Raw genomic sequence first — 24327 nt, forward strand, 5'->3', positions numbered from 1 at the left:
TTTGGTGAGTGGAGGGCATGTATGCCATTTGAGCACAGGCCAGAGAGCAACTTTTTGAGGACGGTTTTTACTTCCACCATGTGTATCATGGGGATCAAACTCAGGTCATGAATCAGGTTCAGTGGCAAGAATCTTTACAACCTGAGCTGTCTCTCGAGCTCTTTTTTATATATACTGATAGAAAGGAGGTGGAATTTGTAAGATCCAGGGATCTGTGTGTTCTCCTTTGCTTCCCCCCACTGACATACGGGTAAAACACGCTTTGGTTTGTTTGTTTTCCCAAACCGTGGGACTCTCAGTCCAGCACGTATCCGTGCACACAGACAGAAAGCCCCAAGCTTTTTAAGGCTGAACCTGCATCCCGAGTCTATTTAGCACTGGCAAAGGTCCCAGCAGATGCTCTTCCAAACCCCAAGGCAGAATGAAGCAGTTGGAGTCAGGTAAATCTACAGATGGGATGATGTGGGGACACTGGGCAGAGAATAGCAACACAGGCAGGATTCAGGGATTTTCTCCAACTGTCCCCCGCCCAAAGACAGCCCTCTTCAGTCTCACACCTGCTCCACTCTGAAAAAAGCCAGATGAGGTCAGGCTTATTTTGGTTTGGCTTTGAGAAAGAGCTCTCACACAGAATCTGTGCTGTTCCAGGAGAAGCATCTCCCCACCCCCACCCTGCACCCCCAGCTCCTGTGAAGCCCAGCACGGGGAAGTGTAGAAGGGGCCTTTGCTGGGCACTTCATGTAGTGCAGGTGGTCTTGGATGAGTGAGGAAACAAGAAATGCTACCAGGGAATGTGGATTCAGTTGACTGTAGTCAGGCCTTCCCTGTACAGAATGAATGAAGAGGAGAAGATTTTCCCGATAGAGGGCTGGCTCAATGGCTCAGTGAGTAAGAGCGTTTATCACATAAGCCTAATAATCCAAGTTTGACTCCTGGCACCCTGTGACCTCCACGCCCATGCCACACAGCACATGTGCCCACACACGCATTGTGCACATACAACAATGAAAATAGTCCTCCCCTGTACATAGGAACCACGGTTCGTTTTGAAGCTTCTCCATTCGGGAACACCATCTTGTATTATTGGGGTAGGCATCCTCCCACAACTACACATTTTTAAATGGGGCCCTGAGCTGCCATGAAAGCCAGCACCATGGAACTATGGTAAGGACTCTTATACTACAAAGCAGTAAAAGAAAAAAGACATGGAGACATTGAGAGGCTTTTCTTTTTTTGTTAATTTCTTTTTTTATTAAGAAATTTTTTAATTCATTTTACATACTAATCACAGATCCCTCTCTTCCCTCCTCCTGCCCCTCCAGCCTCCCCCCCAACCCACCCTCCACTCCCTCCTACAAGAAGGTTAGGCCTCCCATGGGGAGTCAGCAGAGCCTGGAACATCGGCAGCCCTGCCCTCCTGCAGCCTGAGCTTTGCAGGTTGGTGTGGGGCATGCCACGTGAGACCCAGCCTCAGTGCACACCTAATATGACTTGTTCTCCCGAGAAAGCCAGCTCAGCCCAAAGTGTAGGCATTTGAAGATGCCTCAGAAGGTTCTGTGGAGTCTAATCTATATGCAGCAGGCCAGAATTATCCACACGAGCTGTTGCTGTTTGGACAGCCTCTCAGGAAGGGATCCAGCATGCCATCTTGCAATGCAACGGGCTGGCAAGACATCGGAGTATCCAAGGTGCCTGGTTCCAGGAGCTCCCTCCTGCTGCTGGGTACCCAAGCCAGGCATCCTCTCCTCCCCATCATCTGCTGTGTGCTGGGCTGTCCCTCACCTGCCTGCCTCACCCCTTCCCCACAGCCATCCTCACTCAGGATATCAAGCTGACCACACACCCCCAGTTTACCTGTGCAGCAAATGAGTTTGCGTCCGTGTGCCAGCAGTGTGGCTGCGGGCAGGATGGGATTCTCCAAGGCTGAGTGCTTGTGTTGTAAAATATCCCAATGGACACACCATGTGCTTTCTTTCCAGGCCATCTTATAATGGTAAAACAGACACAAGGCACAGGGAAGGTGACCCACACATATTTGATGCACAGTTAAAGACTGCTTTTGAACTCACCCATATGTGACATCCCATAAAACCTCCCACTCTCCACACAAGCTAGTTTTCCATGGCATCTGCTATCATTGGGAGATGCTATCAAATATTTCTAGTCAGAATTTATTGTTGTTTGGGGGAACCAGGTCTCACTATGTCACCCGGATTGACCTTGAACTTATGATCGGGATCCATCTGTCCCAGCCTCCTGAGTTCTGGGATCCAGTCAGGCTTGAGTATTTCATAAAGTTCAGCCAAGCAGGAACAGACTTCTGCTTTTCAATGTGTACCACAGGGCAGAGAAGTCCAAGTCCTTCATTCACACCTGGGAGGTCTCTCCATGGGCAGGGCACCCGCTCCCCACCTTTCTAATGGAGGATGATACCAACCAAGAGAAAGTGAATTTAGAAAGGAGCCTTCTCTTTCTGCCCCCAAAAAGGTCTGGGCACTGTGTGTGGGGTCCTTCTCAGTATGTGCATGTGGGGGGGGGGGTGTAGGGGTGCTGCAGGGGGCCCTCCTGCCAGACTGCATCTCCACAAGCCCTTGAGAACAGAAGTCTGCTAAGAACATTAGGAGAGGGCACAGCCTAGTCCAATGTTATTAAATAACTAATTAATCAACTTATTTATTTATATGGTGCTGACAATTGAACCAGAGCCTTGATCACACTAAGCAAATATTCTATTACCTTAGAATTGATTTTTTTGCTAGCTGTGTGTGTGTGTCTATGTGTGTGTGTGAGTGCATGTGTGTGTGTGTGAGTGCATGTGTGTGTGTGTGTGCGTGTGTATGTGCATGTGTGTTACTGAGAATTAAATCCATTTGTTTTTTTATTCCATGAAATGCTCTTGTTGGTGTGAAATGGATAAACAAAAGCCCTGACCTCCAGGGACAGCCTCCCTCATTCTGTCATATTGGATATCACCCAAAGCTGCGTGATGAGAGACTGTGCTCACATGTTAGAAGCTGTGTGGAGCAGAGGTCTCACTGTATGTGGGCCCAGGGCTCGCTGCATGGGATCTGATCAGAAATGTCCACTCTGAGGTTCCATTCCAGACCTGCTGCGTGAGAAGCTCGTGGTGGGCTTCCTGGGCTCTGTTAGCATCAGTTTTCCCTGCAAGAGATGCTGATGTGTGCTTGTGGTCAGAGCAAGGTTTAGCGTAGGGTTTGTCCTGCTGGCTTTTACAGGGACAAGCCTTCACTGAGTGCTTGCCTACGGGTTGTGCCAGCAACAACTGGCTCTCGCTTCTTTTTCGAATAGAAACTTGACGCTCAAGGAAGTGCTCTCCCTTGCTCAGCTCACAGCGGGTCATCCGCAGAGCCAGGGCATGAGCTCAGGTCCCTCTGGTTCCCTCTGCAGAAGTAGGCTGCAGCGGAGGCGAGCTTAGGTTCTGGAGAGGTGTCCGGCTTGGGCTCGCAGTGGGGCTGCTTAAAAACTGTGTGGTTGTGGACAAGGGGGTCAGCCTCTTTGTTCCTCCATTTTCTCACCTGCAAAGCTCTTCCTTGGGAGACCTTCACAGAGACTCCAAAAGATATTCACATGAGGGAGTTAGTGCTGTAGTTGGCCTAGTGAATACCCACTCCGTACTATCATTTTTAACATTTTCATTTAAGTAAGTGCATGTGTATGTGTGTGCACGCGCGTGCGTGTGTGTGTGTGTGTGTGTGTGTGTGTGTGTGTGTGTGTGTGTGTGTGTTCATGCCATGGCATGTACGGCAGTCAGAGGACAACTCTATCGAGTCAGTTGTCCCCTTCCACTATGTGGGTACTGGTGACCGAATTCAGGCGACAAGTGTATTTGCCACTGAGCCATCACACTAGTCCCTTGATTGGTGTTTTACTGCAGCTGTTACATAGACTTTCAGCCTGGAGGGATGCAGTGAACACACAGCATCAGCCTTTGGAACCCTGCCTTGGCACGGCGTGGGGTGATAGTCCCCAAAGTGCCAATAAAACCAATCAGTAGCCTCTCTCCCTCCCCCTCAGCACTTTCAAGGGTTACCCAATAGCAGCCCCCAAAGGCTTAGTAAATGCTGAATCCTCGTAAATAGCTGTCCTCTTCCCCAGCCAGCCTCCTGGGTGGATATAATGGGTGCCAACTGCCAGGCTATACATAGCCCAGGCCTTGCTTGAGAGTGGCCCAAAGTGACAGGAGATACCAGAGATAAACGTGGGCTCTCGGGTTTCAGGGACACGGTTTTGAAAAGTTTGACCTGTTGCCAGATGGTTTCAGGGAGGGACGTGGAGAGCAGCCCTCTCTGGCTCCTGGCTTGCTTGGAAAGAACAGCAGTGCAGCCAGAGTACTTTAGTGGCTGGCCTGAGGGACATTGTCTTAGAGCAGAGATCTGCAGCGTTCTCCTCAGGCTCCTTGTGTGTGATGTTTTCGGATTCTTGAGTGTGCAGAAAAGCTCAGCCACCTCCCTTCAAGTGTCAGTACTCCTCACATCTCTCCCATCTTGCCTCCAACCAGGAAGGAAATCCCAGTCTCTCCCCCACAAAGTGTCTTCACCTCTCCCGCTGTGTTGGAGCTGATAAATTCTATACAGGGACTTACTTGGGAGGCACACACAGACCCATCGGATGCCCTGTCCTCTGAGGCCCAGGAAAACAGTCGGGGGGGGGGGGGGGGGGACGGGACGGGGATGGGACTTGACCCTCTCACAGCCTTCTGCACTGGCTTCCTTTCATGGACAAACTTCTGGAACAAGCAAGCCACACCTGCTCCAGCCTGTCCTTGCCACCCACTCGACTGTCCAGTTCCCTGCCTTGGCTTCTGTCCCGGCTTCTCTTTACAAGGTCATCCATGACTTACCGGTCCAGAAAGGAGGCCTGACGGGGGTCCTGCCCCCCCTGGGCTCCCTGTGACACCAGGCCTTAGTGACTTGGGCGTCAGGGCACCACAGGGATCCTGTCATGCCCTGCAGTTTCTGAGCACCCTCTCCTTCCACAGGCTAGGTACTTCTTCAGACTCCTATCTTCACGCACCTTCTGCACACACCTCTAACATGGCCAGTCTGGCCTGGGGCTTTCTCATGCACCAGCCCCCCCCCCAATGCCTCAACCTCTCACCTCCTCAGCTCCTGTGAGCAGCTTGAGCACTTTCTGTGATCGTGAATTCACTGCAGTTCCATCCGTTCTGAGAAGCTGACGGCAGTTCTGGAGCATCCTCCCGATGTGACCATCTGTCCTTTGTACTGTTTTCTGAATCACCTGTGGCCCCTCTCTTTTGTTCTCTCTCAAAGGCCAAGCAAGAGCAACTGGGTCGCACTGGGTCCCAACTCACACTGTCCACCATATAAGGCTGTTGCTTCTTCATGGCCCCAACCTTTGTCTGAGACCAGAGTCATCCCCCAATCAGACCACACATCTGCCTGCCACTTGGATGTCTTTCTTTCTGGTATTCCTTTCTCTGTCTGGTCTGGGTCCTTGGATCTACCCTCCCTGAGCTCAGATCAATCTCTTTGCTCTACTCAACTCCAAATCATAACTTCCAAGCACAGTGTCCAAAACTTTATTATTGTTCTTACATCTTAAACACAGGACTCTTTAAGCTCCCCCAAATATAATTTACTCCGCTAAGCTATCTTGTTCTGGTCCAACCCTTGACATGTCCACCTTCAAACCTCCGCTGACACTGTTTCTTCCCCGTGGATGCACTCACTCCTTCTGCCTGTCCCGGTCCATTGTCTCACTGGCCTCTGCCCTCACAAGCAATCTCCCTTGTAATTGGTTCGTTTACTTGAGGCACCTGGGTGCTAGAGATAGCATGGGGAGAAAGGCAGACACAGACATGGGCCTGTTGGCTTTAACACCAACAGAAGAGAGGCAATAATCACAATAACCAATCACATACAAACCAAGGGAAAGTTGCCGAGGAAAATCTCAGGGTCCTTGAGCAAGCATTGAATGGGGGTCAGGGGTTACCTTCTGGGGCACTAATGTGTCCAGGTACAATGCAAAGATGGCGGAGTTGATGAAGAATGGCGAAGGGGGTGGGTCTTCTAGACAGAGGGAAGGTCTTCTAGATGCAGACTCTAGTTAAGCTGAAGATGCAGAAGGCCACATCGTGCAGGGCTGGGTGGCTGTGAAGGGATGTTTAGACACACCCAGAGTGCATGGGAACCAAACCCACAGCACTCAGCATGGCCTGCCAGGCTCTGTACGGTTTGCCCCCTGCCCCTTGCCCACAAGCGCTCTCGTAGGAGACTCCACAGCCTTTGAATTTGCCCTGCTGTTTTGGCGGCCTCCTTCACCAGCTCATCCCTAGCTAACGATTGCTACTTCTCTTTCCTTTCTGATAATCTAGGCCTTGGCATTTGGGGATCAGTACCCGATCCAGGACCCTATTCAGCTCTCATACTCTTAAGGAGGAAATCTACCATTTATTAAGCACCTACTGTATGTGAAGATGCATGCCAAGCACTTCGTATTCATTATTTCTGTTACTCTTCCAAAGAGTCCTGTGCAGGTTGGTGACAAAGTCAGCAATCCAGGAATTGACACTAGGTCCCATGCTCTTCATCACTGGGGTCTGGCAAGTCTAGGTCACCCACTCATTTAAAGATGACATGCACATGGACCTGATCACTCCAGCAGCAATGGTCGTATAATATCTATGTAATACCAGAAAGAGAAAGATGTATCAGAAACACATTGTCAGCTACTGAATTATTGTATTATTTATTCATCATGTTATCTTTGATAATATTTATATGGAACTTCGCTAGAAGTTCTTTGGGATAAAAAGAATCAGCGATGGTCAAACCAAATCCCAACATTTCTGAGAGAGTGAGCAATGTTTCCTGTAGCTAGAGTTTTCCTGCCTTGCCCATAGTCAGGACAAATCTCTGTCACCCGCCAGTCCCACAGCCGCTCAGACCCAACCAAGTAAACACAGAGACTTATATTGCTTACAAACTGTATGGCCGTGGCAGGCTTCTTGCTAACTGTTCTTATAGCTTAAATTAACCCATTTCCATATATCTATACCTTGCCACGTGGCTGGTGGCTTACCGGCGTCTTCACATGCTGCTGGTCATGGCGGCGGCTGGCATTGTCTCCTCTGCCTCAGCCTTCCGCTTCCCAGAATTCTCCTCTCTCCTTGTCCCACCTACTTCCTGCCTGGCCACTGGCCAATCAGTGTTTTATTTATTGACCAGTCAGAGCAGTTTGACATACAGACCATCCCACAGCAGTTTCCATTCCAGGAGCCACATGTAACCAGCCAACAGATGGGGCTGGTTTCTAGGATGGACCCTCAGGCAAGACTGTGAAATAGCCCATCGATCGGCCCACCTTGCTCAAGCCAGCTGGGAATGGCTGCAAGCTAGCAGGACAAAACGGCAGTCACGTATAAAGAGCATTCTGGGGTTTTTTTTGTTTTGTTTTGGTTTTTGGTTTTTGGACATTTAAGAAATGTGGAGGCAATCTTTTTTTTCTCACATAGGACTCACAGTATTTGGTGATAATTGCTTCTTGCCTCTCTGGCTCACAAGCTCCTTGAACTTGTGATGTACTTGGACCAATCCATGCGTACACCCACTGTCTCCAAGGAACTGCACACAATACAGAAGACGCTCAAAATGGCCGTACTGAGGAAAGAGTCACAACACGGGAGAGACGTAAACCCCACTGGCAATCACAGGATAGGTGCCAGGGCTCACTCCAGGGGCTGGGCCACTGGCTCTCTAGAAAGGAGAATGGAGTGAACGACGAGCCTGGGCCTGCTCTGGGTATCCAAGGTCTGCTAAGGTTTGGAGACCCGCAGGAGAGAGGGCAAGCGAGGTGGGGTGTAGGGTGTAGTGGGATGGTGGAGGAAAGCAAGCCACACGCAAGAGGCAGCAGCGACCTGTCTGCCTACTTCAGCCTCTCCAGAGACTACTGGTCCTCGGGGACCCAGTCACATCAAGAGTTAGCCCAGAGGTCCCAGGTCTTCACCAGGGCCACCCTCCACATTCAGCCCTACAGGACTCATAGGTGCCCCATAGCCCAGGCTGCTGTTGGTTTAAGCCTGTGAAGGCTGCATGCCGGAGCTGCTGATGGTGATGATGAAGCCCAGAGGGGCAGGCTCTGGCCTGAGAGAGGGTGGAAGTGGACAGTGATTCAGGAGCTGCAGGAATTTGGAGTCAGGCTGTTGAGGGGGAAGAGGAACAGGAGGAGGAAGAAGAAGGCACATCTCAGGGGATGGGTTTTCTGGCCCATCTGTGACCATCTGCTTTGTCTCTCCATCTGTGGCATAAGACAGCGATAGGTACTTACCACTCAAGGGTAGTCAAAAGTCCCAGGTAGATATCAAGACGGGGAAGGTTATGCTTCTCGTGCCCAAGAGAGGAACACGTTTGTGCTTACCTAAAATACATAAATACATAAATAATAAACGTGATGGTGTATGCTGGGGAGAAGTCCGAATCAAACACTCTTGTTTAATACTTCAAGTTAATTTTTCAGTCTTTCCTGATATTTGGGGGAGGGGGGTTGGGGGCAGATGTGGGAATGAGGTCCGTGCATTGTCATGGTGCACACAGCATGGCCTGCCTGTGGAGGCCAGAGGACAACCTTGTGGAGTGAGTTCTCTTCTTTCACCTTTACATGGGTTCCAGGGACAGAATGCAAGATGTGAGACTGTGGTGACAAGTGCCTTCAGGGGTCAATGAACTAATTTGACGGCCTCCCTTTTATTATTATTATTATTATTAATACTCACCTCCTACACTAAATGGAGAGAGATCAAAAATGCCAGTGTGAGCTCACAGTTGGGACCTTGCTGTGTAGCCTTCAGAAGCAGCAACAGCCATTAGTAGTTTGGCTCTCCAGAGAGTGACTGACTTGAGAGCTGAGGCAGCAGAGCCACAGGGCGGGGCTGCGCTGTGTACGAGAATGTGGATTCCTGAGCCCCACCCAGCTCTATTTTCTGTTTTCTGTAGAGGAAGACCAAGAAGCCCCATTTTAACAGAGCCCCCGGTCAGTCTTGTGCATACTGGAGTTTAAGAACTGCTGTCAGAGGCTCACGGGGGAGAAGACTCGGGAATTTACTGTACTACGGAGCTGGGTGTGGTGACTTTGAATGATTGACAGGGGAACATTCACTTAAGATTTTGACTTCTGTAAATAGGACAGGGTGGCTTACAATGGAAAAAAAATTGTTACGGAAAGAAAACACAACATGGTCTGATGAATTGTATGCAGTAGCCTACACCCAAGCGATTTTGCAGAAAGACTAGCATGGGGGAACCTCAGGAAAGCTCATGGTGAGTCACAGCCTTGTGCTGGTGGTGGCGATGATGCATTCCCAGGCTTCTCAGTCCCAGACTGGGGTCCTTCCCCCACTGCACGCACTGGAGCATCCCTCAGATCGACATTCTGTTAAGAATCCTTAGTCTTAGAGGAAAGAGACTGGTTTGGAGCCAGAGAAAAAGAGAAAGGCTAAGAACAGACAAGAAGGAAGCATGGCTGGGCCAGGAACAACCTAGAAAATCTAACTGGGAAGGGAGTAGACAGAAGAAGACAGCTGGGTACACCCAGGGCAGACACAGGTAGGGGTGGGGAGGACAAAAGAAGTGGCCATAGGACAGAGTTGAGACTTAGGGTGCTAACCACAGAGCCAAATAGTCCTCGAGATACTGGAGGAAACAAGAAATCCCCAAAGGATTGTAGAATACACCGGATCAACCTGTAAAATAGTAGCAGAATTGAAGGGACAGACAGGAAAAATAGACACATCCAGAGGACTGAGATACAAACAAACAAAATAAACAAAAACCCTAGGTTAGAAAGCAAAGCACTGTCTTCAGTACAGGTCTAGAGTTCTCAGGGGCAGAACAAGGAGACAGAAGAAACGGAAAAGTCAGACAAAGGGGGCGGGCATAACATTTGTGCAGGTGGCATGATTATCTACACTGGAAATTCCCATGAATTCCAAAGAAAGACAAAGTTCTTAGAAATAATAAATGAGTTCTAGGTGACAAGCTACAAGAAAAACATTTTTTAAAGTATATATTCTGTACTAGCAAGAATACAGATGCAAAATTGAAATACGCCACTCTAGTTCAAAACAATTCAAACATTTAGTTGTAAATGTAACAAAACTTGCACTAGACTTGCCTGCTAACCTGAGTGTTGTAGTACTGAGTGTCAGTAGTCCCAGCACTTGGGAGGTGGAGGCAGGAGGATCAGATGTTCAAGGCCAGCCTGGGCTACACGACACCCTGCTTCAAAAAACAAACAAACAAACAAACAAACAAACAAACAAACAAACAAAAGGTTTACGTGCTCAGAGCTGCAAGGCTGATGGAAAAATCATGAAATAAATGGAGAGGTACAGCATCTTCCCACATTGACAGACCTAACATTCTGACTACGTCACTCTCCCCACCTTGATAGAAGAGCTAATATAATTAACTCTCTCCCCTCCCCGCACACTACTACAATACACATACACACACATATATATTACACTATAATAATAGTATAATTGTCCAACCCTGGTAGGAGTCTTTTTTGTGTATAAAAAAGATTATTCTGAAGCGTGTGTACAAGAGAAAAATACCTAGTTAAAATAACTCACAAAGAGTGAATAGAAACCCGACACTTGCCTGTTTTGGGGACTCACCTCATAGAGGCTACAGCCCAGGCTGTGGGTACAGACAGAGGGACAGACACATAGATCAGTGGGACAGAATGCAAACAGCAGAGCTAGATCCCCGCAGATGCGTCAACTGAGTCTTGATAAAGGTGTGGGTAAAGTTCAGGGGACAGAAAGCCATCTACAAATGGCACTGGGGCCAGCTGGCCCCAAAGGAAAAATTCTGTCACAGAGTTCACAGAATGTCATCAAAATACTCTGTGTCTCATAAAACAAAAAGTAAATCTGGAAAACTTTTAGAGAGCAAATGGAAATGTTCAGAATTTAGCCCTTGGACTTAACATTAAAATCCTATTTATAATCAGGCATAGTAGCACATGCCTTTAATCCTAGCACTCAGAGGCAGAGGCAGGTGGATCTCTGTGAGTTCAAGGATAGCCTGATCCATTTGTTGAGTTCGACCAGAGCTGCATAGTGAGACCCTGTCTGAAAAACAACAACAAAATCTCGTTTATAAATTAAAAAAAAAATTGATGAATTAGACTTCATTGCAATTATTTTTTCCACTTGTGTGTTGGATGTGTTGTGCCTGTTTTCATTGTGCATCATTGCACGTGCATGCTGGGTGAACTTCTCCCCACTTTATTTTTTGAGACAAGGTCTCTTGCTGAACCTGGGGTCCCCTGACTCACAGACTAGCTGGCCAGGACAACTATGGATCCACCTGTCTTTATCCCCAAAGCTGGGGTTGCAGGTGCACATTACTATGCTCAACTTTTATATGGATACTGGCAACCCAAAAAGCAAGCAAGAAAAAGCTAATGTTCACCATAAAAGTGGGAAAACACATGAAGAGACATTTCACAGAAGAAAACATATGTAAACATGGACTGATGTTCAAATAAACTATCACAAAGCACAAGTTAGAACCATAAGGAAACCCTGCTACATACCTATAAGAATGACTAAAATTTAAAATCGTGGTAACACCAAATGCTGCCAAGGCTGTAGAGGAACTCATACATTTTTCATGAGGATGAACTGTTTTAACAGTTCAGTCCTTCTGGAAAACAGTTTGGTGGTTCCACTGAAAACTAAACCCGGAACTCCCATATGACTCAGAAATGATTGTCCTAGTCATTTTCCCCCAGAGATTAAGGCTAATGTTTAACTAAAAATCCCACCCAGGAATTCTAGTCACAATAGTCAACAGCTGGAAACAACTCATATACCCTTCAGCAGGTGAATGATTAAGCAAACTGTGGTCTATCCACAAGACGGCATTCTACTCACAGTGAAAAAGAAAGCACCTGGTGATCCATGCAGCAACCTGACAGACTCTCTGGATAACTATGCAAAGTAAAAGAGTTATCTCAAAAACTTACCTGCTGCATGGTTCCATGTTTAGATGATGACAAATGGGGGAATTCCTGGTTTCCAGGAGCTGAAGTGGGGGTTGGGCAGCATACGGTGGCTAAGATAATAAAGGACCACGGAGGGCCCTTTGTGGTGATGGACATGTTCCATATCTTAACTATTGTTGGCACTATCCAGTTCATGACTTGTGCCTCAGTTTCCCAAAGACTTTGCTTTTGTAGGAAACCAGGAACATGTTTAAGAGATCTCACTTTTGTATTTCTTAACCACTACATAGGAATATATGTGTTTTTAAAGTAGTGTTAGGGTTTAAGGTGTAGCACAATGGTTCTGTGTGTCCAGCATTTGTAAGGTCCCAGGATCAGTCCCCAGACGTTTCATATTTCATGGTCTCCTCATTTCTGTCATGTTTTTGGTGAGATGGCAAGATGACAGAGAGATGGCACTCTGCCATGTGAGAGTTTCAGGAAGCTTAGCCGGATGCCAGCCTTACACATGGCTTCATCTCTTATGCTGCTGTCTGCTAGAGTGGTTTTTAGCCACCTCTCCATCCTAGGCACTGATGCTGCCTCCTGGACTTTCAGGCCAATGGTACCTCCACCCTCAGATACTTCCTATAGTTCTTCCTCACTATGGACAGTAGGAAGCCTCCAGATGCCAACGGGCACCTGTGTCACACCAGCCCGGGGCAGGAGGCCTCCAGGCCTCAGGACTCCTCTACTCACAGGTGTGTCCCTCACAAGTTATTTGATGACTACAGAAGACCTAAGGCCTAATGCCAGGTGCCCACTGGGTGTTTTGGATTCTCTGCGTCCCAATTTTATCTCCTCAAGGGCAGAGAGAGGCTTGTGGTCTTGGATGTGTTTTTCCAGGTCTTTCCTCTTAGCTTATTCCTCAGATTCTCAGCATTCTGGTGACCCCTCAGAGGTCAGAGTGGCAGGACGTACGAAGGGTGCTGCCCTGGCACTTGGGATGGCTTCTCCCATCGCTCATCCTTTCACTCACTTCCTGTACCTATCTGTCTCTTCAGCTTGTGGCCCAGGTCCTTGAACATAAAAACATAGGCTTTGTGATGGTGGATTCTAAGAAAGAAGCCAAGCTTGCCAAGAGACTGGGTAAGTTTAACATTTGAAATCTGTGAGGAAGAAACAAATGTGTCTTGTTAAAAAAAAAAAAAAGCAATTATATTTATCTTGCATGGCAACTGGATTATTTTCAAATACATATAATGATAATGCATATACCATTCTGGGTCAGAAAAAAAGCTTGATAAAAGCAAATCTAGACCTCACTCTAATGGTTTGGCAGGAATTATTTTGTTTATCCTTGTACCAGTATCAGGCAGAGAGGAACTGATGCAAGGCACTGGAGCCCTGATTGACAGCTCTCACATCTAGAAGCCCAGCTTCTGCATCTTCGTGCCTCAGTGGCTTCTCTGGGCTTCTCTGGGCCTCTCTGGGAACATTCCAGCAGCAGCCAGCACATGATGCATTTACAGCAGGGGCTCTAGAAGTCCCAAAGTTAAGACTGAACCCCAGCTGGAAAATTTTCAGCCTGGCTGGATTTCGGGGAGGCATGGCTAAGTGACAATTCGGGGGAAGCTGTAATCTCTCCTGTCAATATGTCATGATCAAGTGCCCTTTAAGATTCCTCCTCCGTAATCCCAAGGAGAAAGGGCACACAGAACCCCTCCGGTTTCCAAATGCCACCCCCAACACTGTCCATTTAGCTTTTTCTGCATGACCAGTGAAGAATGGCTATTAAAAATAGCAGGAGGTTATGAAACAGGACCTTTGAAGAAAGGTTAATTGCGTTTGGAGTAGAAAGCACAGAAGAAGAGAAAAGGCTTAGTGGTGGTTCAATAGACATCTTCAGGTACATGCAGGTGCATTATCCCAGGTACATGCAGGTGCATTATCCCAGGTACATGCAGGTACATTATCCCAGGTACATGCAGGTGCATTATCCCAGGTACATGCAGGTGCATTATCCCAGGTATATGCAGGTGCATTATCCCAGATACATTCAGGTGCCTTATCCCAGATACATGCAGGTGCATTGTCCCAGGTACCTGCAGGTGCATTATCCCAGGTACATAAGGTGCATTATCCCAGATACATGCAGGTGCATTATCCCAGGTACATGAAGGTGCATTATCCCAGGTACCTGCAGGTGCATTATCCCAGGTACATTCAGGTGCATTATTCCAGATACATTCAGGTACATTATCCCAGGTACATGCAGGTGCATTATCCTAGCAAAAATTACAAAAAAACTCTTTCCTATTTTATTTCTTAGAAGACCAGACATTTTCAAAGATAAGATTTATTTTATAGAAGTCTACTTAAGTTAGACACAAGGAAGAACTCATGCCTACAGCATGATGACTTATTGAGAATGACTGTATTAAGAATACTTTTTCTGTCCTGAGAATAGAAGTAAAATACATTCAACTCTTCCTAGAGTCAAAAACATTGAATGAATTCTGCCTCTTTTTCCAGCAGCTAATTGATTACTAACTAGCCTTGCCCCCAACCTGCCACTGTTTTAATGAGTAGGTGGTATTTGGGAGACCTTTAAAAATGCTAGTGTTCTAGAAATGTTCAAATTTAGGCAGCACAGGCTGAAGGAGAATTCACAAGAACAGACTGGTCAGGGGCAGGATGGGGCTTGGTATACCTAAATGTGTTTTTCTCTAAGGTCACCAGGAGGGAGGAAAGCGGCTGTACTCTAGATGTTGGATGTTTGGGGTTTTCGGGATATGGTGTTCTGCGGACCTGCCCCTTTATCCTCAGCCTCCTCTCCTGATTGCCTCGCTTCAGCCATGACTACAGCAGTGTGTGAAGCCCTACCTGGTCTCACTCAAGACAAAGTCTCAAGCAAGATGCTCACTGATGCTTCCTAGGGCACATTTTAAGATCAGATGTCACCAGAGTCAAGAATACTCTATCTGTCCAATGCTGGGGTGTGTCAGGAGCTTTTCAGATGGGGTGACCTCCTGCTCCTAGGGTCCTTTGGGATTCATTAGGGGGAAGCATTTCCTGGACAATAGAGTTGAAAAAAAATAATCTGAAGAATTAAAGATGTTGTGGAGCCACAATAATGTCAATCTTAGCTGTTTAATATTCTGGGAAAAAGGATACTGTGTCCCAGCAAGGAATTGTTCAAGTGCACCGCACTGTCTCAAGGGTACTGGGGCAAAGGTGAAGCTTCTGTCTGCCCTCCCAGCATCAACCAAGGGCCTGAGTGAAGAGGCCTGTGACTCAGAGCTGTCTGTACACACATCCAGGCTCTGCGCAGGAGGCTGAGCTCTGGAGAAGACCATGCCCCTATTGTTAGAGACCGTCCTATCAGAGTGAGCACCTACAGGCCGTGAGAGCTGGAGGGACACCCAAACTGTCACAGAGACCTTAGGTGAGAATGGGCCCTAAGCCAGAACCCAGAAGGAGTAACCAAGATGGAGTCAGGGATGGAGGTCGTTCTAGGTTTAGAGAAAAGGAAGAGAGAAGCAAGGCCCTGCTCTGTGCGTCATGCTGGGCACACCCTTTCACAACATCGTACAGCGTAGACATAACAAGAGCGGCATGAGGATGAGGAGCCCGGGGCTGGCCAAGGTGGGTGGAGTGGTAGGGCTGGCATTAGGTGACTGAGAGGCTTGGAGCCAGGCTAAGGTGACAGGCAGCCGTGGCTGTTACAGGCTCTGATGAGGAGAACGGCAGAGTTGAGCAGCATTCGTGGGAACTAAAGCAGTGGCGGAGCGGAGAGGGGATTTCAAATTCAAGGCCGACCCTGTCAAGCTGACCTGTCTGTGTTAATGTTAGTTCCACTGATCCTGGTCCCACTGCCACTCAGGACCTCGAAGGCTTTTCTGCACCTGAATGACCTCGGCCTTGGGCCTCTGTTCCTTCCAGGTTTCAATGAAGAAGGAAGCCTGTATGTTCTGAAGGGCGATCGCACCATAGAATTTGATGGGGAGTTTGCAGCGGACGTCTTGGTGGAATTTCTCCTGGATGTAAGTATTCAGGAGGTGGCCTTGTGTGCAGCTGTCCCATAGTGGGCAGGCTACACTCTGACGCAGGAACGAAGAAGTTGGAGATGCTGGCATGGCATAAGGCACTACTCAGGCTTCAGAAACCAGCAAGGGGTACCTGCATTATAGCGGAATCTACTTTTACCGGGAAGCAGGCCCTTAAGTCACTGCAGAAATTGTTGTAAGTGACCTAACCGTGGTGTATGTGTATGTGTGCGTGTAACAGAAGTGACCTGGTAGTCTCTTACCAGTTACACACTCATACCTCATACCCACTGGCATTTATTGACATTGGCACAGTGACACACATATACACAGAGAGAGAAAGAGAGAGAGAGAGAGAGAGAGAGAGAGAGAGAGAGAGAGAGAGAGAGAGAGGGAAAGAGGGGGCGAACCTGTCACCTGAGATGGAAGTGGGGACCCACAGGCCTGGTCTCCCCGAGTCTTCTGAGCCGTGTAAAGGAGGGACAGCGGATTGGTGAGGTGGCTCAGAAGGTAAAGGCACCTCCTGCCATGCCTGGTGACCTGTATTCAGTTCCCCAGCCCCACAGGGTGAAAAGAGAACTAACTCTCACAAGCTGTCTTCTAACATCCCCCTACACACACACACACACACACACACACACACACACACACACACACACACACACAATGGTGTGTATACACTCTCCCGCACACAAAATAAGTACATGTAAAAAACAAGTTGTTGGATTTTTTTTTTTAAGGAAAGACAGAGCTTTCCTTCAAACACACACACACACACACACACACACACACACAATACACCACCAACAACAACAAAGCCAACCACATTGACTTTCAGCCATGAAGGTATCACACCCTCAAATCCATATCCATAAGTTCCAACAGAGGGGAAATGCTACAGAATATTTTGGTCGTGTATAAAATCACACTGCTGCTCATCGCTGTGAGATGCTTAGCTGTGAGGCTAAAGGCCTTGGATCCTATGCTCTGCACAGATAAAGAACTAATTCTGCCGTGAGTGGTGATTTACCTGTAACCCTGGCAGTGGGGAGGCTGAGCCACGAGGACTGTGCATGAAAGGCCAGCCTGGGCTCTGTGGGGGCAGCCTGGGCTCTGTGGGACAACTCCGTCCTTAGAACAAACAGCAGCAATAGCACAAAGAGCTCACAGCTGGCCATCTACACTAGCAGTTTTCCTGTAGACACCCTGCAGTCTATTGCTTTCTCTCTATATTCGCAAAAGCCAGAGAGGGCGGAAGAGGCTGCCAAATACAGTGTCCACAGTTTCTGCTCGGCTCTCTCATTAATGTAGGAGTCCTGGGGAATTTCAGAAAAAGCAACATTGTAAGTCTGGACCAACATGGCACTGCTCCACACTCACCAGCTAAGAGGAAGCTTCTGGAAGGAAGACTACACGCTTTAAAGGATGAACAGTGTGATTGGCCCACAAAAGCAACAAACCAGAATTAGGGCAGTGTTTAGACTTCACCAAATTGGGGCTTCATCTCTGTAAACCACAGAATATTCTGTTCTCAGAATGTGGTCTGTCTTGGTTATGGTTATTATTGCTGTGACAAAACAATGACCAAAAGCAGCCTGGGGAGGAAAGGGTTTATTTGGCTTCCATATCCTGAACCACAGTCCATTGAGGGAGGCCAAGGCAGGAACCAGGCAGGACAGGAACCTGAAGGCAGGAGCTGATGCAGAGGCCATGGAGGGGTGCTGCTTACTGGCTTGCTCCTCGTGGCTTGCTCAGCCTGCTTTCTTATAGCACTCAGGTCCATAGCCTGTGTGGTACTACCCTCCCACATCAATCATGAATTAAGAAAATGCTCTATAGGCTGTTCTTACGGAGGCATTTTCTCGGCTGAGGTTCCCTCCTCTCAGATGATTACAGCTTGGTCAAGCTGACGTAGAGCTAGCCAGCCCATGGTCTTGGTCTTCAAGGTGGGTGCTCTGAGGCTAATGATGAGATGGGCTGCATCAGGACTCCATTTATCACACATCCTTATTCAGATCCAGGGAGAGAAGGAAACCTGCCCCATCGTTTTCTTAAAAGAAAAGAATCACTTTCTCAAGACCTTTAGCAAACTTGCACCCACAGAGCCAGAACCGGACCACTTCCCCATGGTTGACTCAAGTGTCAGGAGATGTTATAGAATAAACACAACTCAACTGCGGAAAAGGAAAATAGAAGCCTTGTTTCTAAGACAATAGGGATGAAATTAGAGCGCACCACCCTCATGAGCTTGGGCACAGAGAGGCGTATACTCCACACTGTGTCTGTTTTTGATCACTGTGGCAAGCCCCAAGAGAAACAACTCAAAAAAAGAGGGTTTGCTTTGACTCTTGATTTTGGAGGTTTCAGTCCAGAGTCTGCTGAATTCCTTGTGTGGGTCCTGAGACAAAGCAGAAATCCTGTGGGCAGGAGCAAGGGGCTGAGGCTGCTTACCTCCTGCCGGCCAGAAAGCAGAGAGAGAAAGAGGAAGGCTCTGAGGACCAGATTCAGCCTACAAAGGCACATCCTCTGTGACCTACTTTCTCCCCGGCTAATTCTCATCAGGACCAATAGCATCATCAGATTTTAGTGCCGTCAGTGGATTCATCCATCTGTGGAGGCAGAGGCTTACTTATCTAAGCACATCTCAGTGAGTGAAACCTCAGGGTGTGGGCCAAGCCTTCAACACTTGAGCCTTGGGAGAGACCCTTCGTATTCAAATCACAGTGCATGTTTTTGCTTACATGTATAATTTAAGATAATTGAATGTTTTTTTACACAGAGGAATGTCTTTACACAGAGGAAGAAAGTCTGTATAAGCCCGGTTACAAGTCAGGAATGGGGTTGAACATGAGGAGACTGTGATCTGAGGGGTACAGTGTCAGCAGGCAGGAAGAATAAGTGGGGTTTCTTTCCTTTGAGACAGTGCACAGTATGGTCAGCACAGCAAATATAAACATACATTTCAGAATTGCTAAGAAGGTACACAAATGTTCTCATCACACAAAGGTAAGTATTTGAGGTAATGGGTGTTAGCTAAGCGTTTCACAATTTATTCATACATCCTAGCACTTTATGTTGCAGGAATACAAACAGTTGGGGCTGGGAGATGGCTCAGAACTTTATGTTGCAGGAATACAAACTGTTGGGGCTGGGAGACGGCTCAGAGGGGACAAATGCTTGCTGTGCAAGAACAACCGTTCTGAAGGCCTGGCTTTGAGGCCCCAGCACCCATGTACAAAGCCTGGCATGTCTTCCTGTGTTTGCAAACCCAGCAGAAGGAGACAGGCAGGCCTGAGAGGTGGCCAGCCTAGCCAGAAAGGCAAGCTCCCAGTTCAATGAGATAACCTGTCTCTACACAAGAGAAAGCCACAGGAAGACATTGGTATCTTGCTCTGATCTCTACATTTGAGCATGCAGGTCTCACACATTCACATGTGCATACTACAGTCTCTATCTCTCTCTGATTCTTTCTCTATGTACACACACATTCCCCTCTGTGTGTGTGTGTGTGTGTGTGTGTGTGTGTAGTTATAATTGTCAATTTATAACTTAAGATACAATTTTAAAATAATAACTGACAAGAGGAATAGAATGGTCCCCAGGACAACCATCCCCAAGTTAAGACCAAGTCTTCCTGGGGGACTGCTGCCATGCGCAATGGGGCAGGATGGGATGTGAGCTGGAGACTTTAGCCTTTGTGTCCACATACAGAATCACACACAGAATCACACATACACATACAATAACATACACAATCACACACAGAATCACACATACACATACAATAACATACACAATCACACACAGAATCACACATACACATACAATAACATACACAATCACACACAGAATCACACATACACATACAATGACATACATAATATCTCTCTATCTCTCTCTCTCTCTCACACACACACACACACATACACACACACACACACACACACACACACACACACACACACACACACACACACAATTTCAAGGCTAGAGAACATGGCCTTGCATCTCACTGCCTGTTTTGCACAATTTCTGCACATGTGTCTCTTCTCTCTAAAGTGGTCTACCTTCCACTGGGGAGAGATGATCTCTCTTATTTGAATATCTTTATTTCTGTGTGGGTGTCTGTGACCACATCTGTGCCTCTGTGTGTGTGATTTCAGCTCATTGAAGACCCTGTGGAGATCGTGAATAACAAGCTGGAAGTCCAGGCCTTTGAGCGCATCGAGGACCAGATCAAGCTCCTTGGCTTTTTCAAGAATGAGGACTCTGAATGTGAGTTTCCTGTCCACACAGGCCTGAAGGCTAGCCCCTTACAAGGTGTTAGAGGCTATCCCAACAGAGGATGTGGCTTTCACATCTCTTCTGCTGGGGGCAGTAGAAGCTGAATTTCTTCTAGTTGCCTGTGCAAAGGGACATGTGCAGGAATTGTGCAAAATCGGCAGTGAGATGGAAAGAACATTAAGGGCAGGCCATGTTCTCTAGCCTTGAAGGTGTGTGTGTGTGTGTGTGTGTGTGTGTGTGTGTGTGTGTGTGTGTGATTGTGTATGTGATTGTATGTGAGATTGTGCATGTGAATGTATTATTGTGTGTGTTACTATGTGTAGCTAGAGTTTTCCTGCCTTGCCCACAGTCAGGACAAATCTCTGTCACCCTCCAGTCCCACAGCCGCTCAGACCCAACCAAGTAAACACAGAGACTTATATTGCTTACAAACTGTATGGCCGTGGCAGGCTTCTTACTAACTGTTCTGATAGCTTAAATTAATCCATTTCCATAAATCTATACCTTGCCACGTGGCTTGTGGCTTACTGGCATCTTCACATGCTGCTTGTCATGGCGGCGGCTGGCAGCGACTCCTTTCGCCTTCCTGTTCTCTCAATTCTCCTCTCTGTTAGTCCCACCTATACTTCCTGCCTAGCCACTGGCCAATCAGTGTTTTATTTATTGACCAATCAGAGCAATTTGACATACAGACCATCCCACAGCAACTATGTGTGTGTTAATGTATGTGTTATTACATGTGTGTGTTATTGTGTGTGTAAGAGTGTATGTGTTATTATGTGTGTGTTCTACAGAATAAACAAATGCCTTCTTCCTTCACTCTCCCATCAGGTTCTTCTCTTGTAAAATGGGACACACAGTGGCCATCCCCCTGATGTGGTTCCTGTGGTCACTAGCTGGAGAGCTTCCCTGTCAGCTGGAGAGGAATAATTGAATTTTGGGTGGAGATGGGCTCAGTAGTTGCTAGAAAATATGGAAAATGGCTGGCCCAGCCCACAGCTGGCCATCAGTCTGTCCTGTGATGCCACCACACCCTTGGGCAGCCTCCTGTGAAGGCTTTGTGGCCAGGTTGTAGATGAGCAAAGGGACCTTTCCCAGCATCACAGCAGTGGGTTGTGCAGACAAAAGGGTGGAGAGTGGGCGGCCAGAGGAGCAGGGAGAAGAGAACAGGAAGGGTAAGGTCTTGAGTAGCTAAAAATTGGAACAAGACAGAAGCCAGATCTGGGCCACAGCACACGCGAACGGACAGAAGCCACGCTTTTCCTTTCAGCCATCCCTCTCAGTCTGTCCCTGCCCTCTGTCCCCTCCTCTTCACTAACCGTGGTGTGACGGAGCAGGAGGGGCCAAGGCCAAGATCAGCATAGAAAGTGCTTTCCAAGACCTTCCTTCCTCCCTCCCCACCTCACTGACAAAAAACAGAATGGTGCCATTTTATCCCCATCTGTGATCGCCAGGGCCTGGGCCTAGGAGTGCCAGTGACAGGCACATGAGGTTGCTCTGTCCAGGTGGTTATCTGCGTTTTAACAGTGGTGAAGGGGTGGGACACAAAGGTCTGATTAACTATCTCCTGTCTCTCGTGGGTACAGAAGCCAGGATGTAAATTCCAGGAGCCTAAGTTTAACACTCATACCCCTGACTAGCGGGCTATGCTTGCAAGGCCTTGGGAGTCTTGTCAGGGGACGGCAAATGTGATCATGAGCGTAGGCATAAAATGAGAGCAAGCTGCAAGGGATTGGGGCTTCCTGACTTTATTTATTTGTTTGTTTGTTTGTTTGTTACTTTTCTTATATAATGGTAGCAATAAGACCTGAAATGGGGACGAGATCATAGAGTACATTTTCTGATTTTGAAAGAGAAGCTGAGTCACTTCCAAGAATGCAGCTTTGTGACTTTAGGTATCAGGCTTAAAATAGCAGCAAACGATTCTCACGATGGCTGGCAGCGCCAGGCTCTTCAATTCCCTGAAAGACACTATTGATAAGAGACTTGTTCGCACTTTGATGGTGGTGAAGGAATGGACCACACTTACTGCCTTTTCCGTCACTGCTAAAATTCTTTTCTCATCACTGGATGCGATTTAGCCAGTTTTGTCCCCGCTCTTCATGGACCCAAGCATCCCTGCATCCAGATAACTGACTCTTCTTTTTCATCACAGTTATAATCTTCTTATTTCTTGTGACCTTTATTGGGATTGAAACCCAACTGTATCTTTCCATAGCATGTTATGTTTGGAAAAATAGCAATGATGCTCTTACTTAGGAATACATGCATAGATGTTGCCCAACTTGTTTTCTAATTATTATTAAACTCTAAATACTAGTTGATGGTGGTAGCTTATGTCTATAAGACCAGCACTCGGAATGTAGAGGCTGGAGGATCACAAGTTGAAGGCTACCCTGTGCTACAGGAAACCCTGCAATTTGAAGTTAAATTTAGTAAGATGCTTAGCTAAGTTCACCATTTTTTGTGAAGTCAACAAATAACATCCCAAATTCTTCAACGTTTATAATTGACAGTTTTAATTTACTTCTCAGTTGATACACTGCTTTCTGTTAGTGTGAAACAGTGGAGAGGTGATTTCCAACCAAAGGTTAAAGGAGACGGGATTATGTGAGCAGGTTTAGATGTTATCAAGGTCACCTTTATGGCATCCTTTTGTTTTTTTTTAAGATTTATTTACTTATTGTATATACAGTGTTCATGTAGGTGTGAGTACAGCAAAGAACAGACTTTATTATTAGTTTTAAATTTTTTTTTTTTGTTTTTTCGAGACAAGGTTTCTTTGTGCAGCTTTGGTGCCTTTCCTGGAACTCACTTTGTAGACCAGGCTGGCCTCGAACTCACAGAGATCCGCCTGCCTCTGCCTCCCGAGTGCTGGGATTAAAGGCGTGCACCACCACCGCCTGGCTAATTTTTTTTTTTAAGAAGCAGAGTCTCTCACTGGCCTGGGACTTGCCAACCACCTCAGGGATCCACTTGTCTCTGCCTCCTCAGCACTGAGATGACATGAATCTGTCGCCTGCCTGTTTTTATTATGTGGGTTCTGGGCACTGAACCCCAGACTGGAATCCTTGAGTTTGTCAGGCAGCTACTTAACTAAGATGTTTCCCTAGTCTTGTGGCTCCTAAAAGCCAGTGCCCTCCCCAGGCCAAGAGTCGCTTGACATTAGTGTGTTTGTCTATCTTATCTGGGCATTGCTGAGCCAGCATTAATTGTAAAATCATCTATGACCAAATCTTATACAAGGCTGCCTAATTCCAGAGCATGAAATCCAACAAAATGGAAAAGTGCCAATCTTCTGAAGAGTAAATCCTAGGCTCGGGATTACAGGGTTATAAAACGTACTTATAACAAGTGCCACCATTGCCATCCCTGACTGAAGGCCTGACTCCAGATACCCCATGCATTCCTGCCCAGGTGTGGTAAAGGCAGTGTTCTCACATGGGTGTGGCTCCTTCCTTCTGTGACAAATTTGGATAGACGTTTGAATTAGAATCAAGTATAGGCTTGGTTTAAAGTAATCTTAAAGTGTCAGGGTTTAAAGGTCTTTTACCTCTTTTTAGTCTTTGAAATTTTCATACATACACACAATGTATTTGATCATATTCACCACTCACTGCCCCCCTGAATTCCTCCCAGGGCCCCCTTATTATATCTCATGTCATCAAACTGCCTTCTAAATATTTATATTCAACCAAGTGTGGTGGCACAGGCTTTTAATCCCAGCAACTGGGAGGCAGAGGCAGGTGGATCTCTGTGAGTTGGAGGCCAGCCTGGACTACAGAGCGAGTTACAGGACAGCCAGGGCTTCATAGTGAGACTCTGTTTCAAAACACAAAACAATAAATAAAAACCGACATTGCAGCACCCAGGACTGGTCAGAAGCTTGTCACTGCAGTGGGTAAATGCAAAGAGTGAGGGACGGTGGGCGTTCAGTGTAGGAGGGCATCTCTACCAACCCTGGGCCCCCAAGGTCAGGGAACGTGGTGGAAAGGGGGGCAGAAAGCATGTAAGAGCTGGA

At 47.3% G+C, this 24327-nt stretch overlaps 1 protein-coding gene across 1 annotated transcript in view; it reads left to right on the forward strand.

The window, feature by feature from the left end:
- The window catches only part of Casq2 (calsequestrin 2), a 65398-nt gene that overhangs the window by 11051 nt on the left and 30020 nt on the right, over positions 1–24327 (forward strand). The window contains exons 2-4 of the mRNA XM_006980774.4: positions 13038–13122; positions 15919–16019; positions 20186–20297. Coding sequence (XP_006980836.1) covers positions 13038–13122; positions 15919–16019; positions 20186–20297 — 298 coding nt within the window. The remainder of the gene's footprint in view (positions 1–13037; positions 13123–15918; positions 16020–20185; positions 20298–24327) is intronic.

The sequence above is a fragment of the Peromyscus maniculatus genome, chromosome 6 (genome assembly GCF_049852395.1).
Source record: "Peromyscus maniculatus bairdii isolate BWxNUB_F1_BW_parent chromosome 6, HU_Pman_BW_mat_3.1, whole genome shotgun sequence".
NCBI lineage: Eukaryota > Metazoa > Chordata > Mammalia > Rodentia > Cricetidae > Peromyscus > Peromyscus maniculatus.